The 363-nt window shown below is 35.0% G+C and overlaps 1 protein-coding gene across 1 annotated transcript in view; it reads right to left on the reverse strand.

Annotated features, from left to right (window-relative positions):
• LOC117950785 (origin recognition complex subunit 1-like) overlaps positions 1 to 363 on the reverse strand; it is a 16,962-nt gene that overhangs the window by 6,246 nt on the left and 10,353 nt on the right. Inside the window, exon 6 of the mRNA XM_034882125.1 lies at positions 287 to 349. Within this exon, the coding sequence (XP_034738016.1) occupies positions 287 to 349 (63 nt within the window). The remainder of the gene's footprint in view (positions 1 to 286; positions 350 to 363) is intronic.

A 363-nucleotide genomic window follows, 5' to 3' on the forward strand; every position in this document is an offset into this window, starting at 1 on the left:
CATTAGGTATAATTTCCTATAAATGAGGTTTAATGACCATAAATTCCAAAAATAACTGTAAAACTAAAGTTAATAAGTGAGTGTTACGTAGTGTTGAAAATGTCAACAAAAGACAACACAAGGGTTAAGGAAAAAAAAAAGATTTAAGAATACGGAAAAAGTGATAGAATTGTAGGGAAATACCAACAAAAATGTAAAAAACAATACTGGGAGAATCTGAGATCCTGCTTTCAATTTTGGTAGTTAAAACCTAAATAAAACCCAACATGTGTATAAATGTACTCACAGCACTCCCAGGGCCGGCTCCTTCTGGGTTTTCTGTTCTGGTCTCCGAGAAGGAGTGGAGGCTCTGCTTAGAGACAT

Source organism: Etheostoma cragini, chromosome 9 (assembly GCF_013103735.1).
Source record: "Etheostoma cragini isolate CJK2018 chromosome 9, CSU_Ecrag_1.0, whole genome shotgun sequence".
In the NCBI taxonomy this organism is placed as follows: Eukaryota; Metazoa; Chordata; class Actinopteri; order Perciformes; family Percidae; genus Etheostoma; species Etheostoma cragini.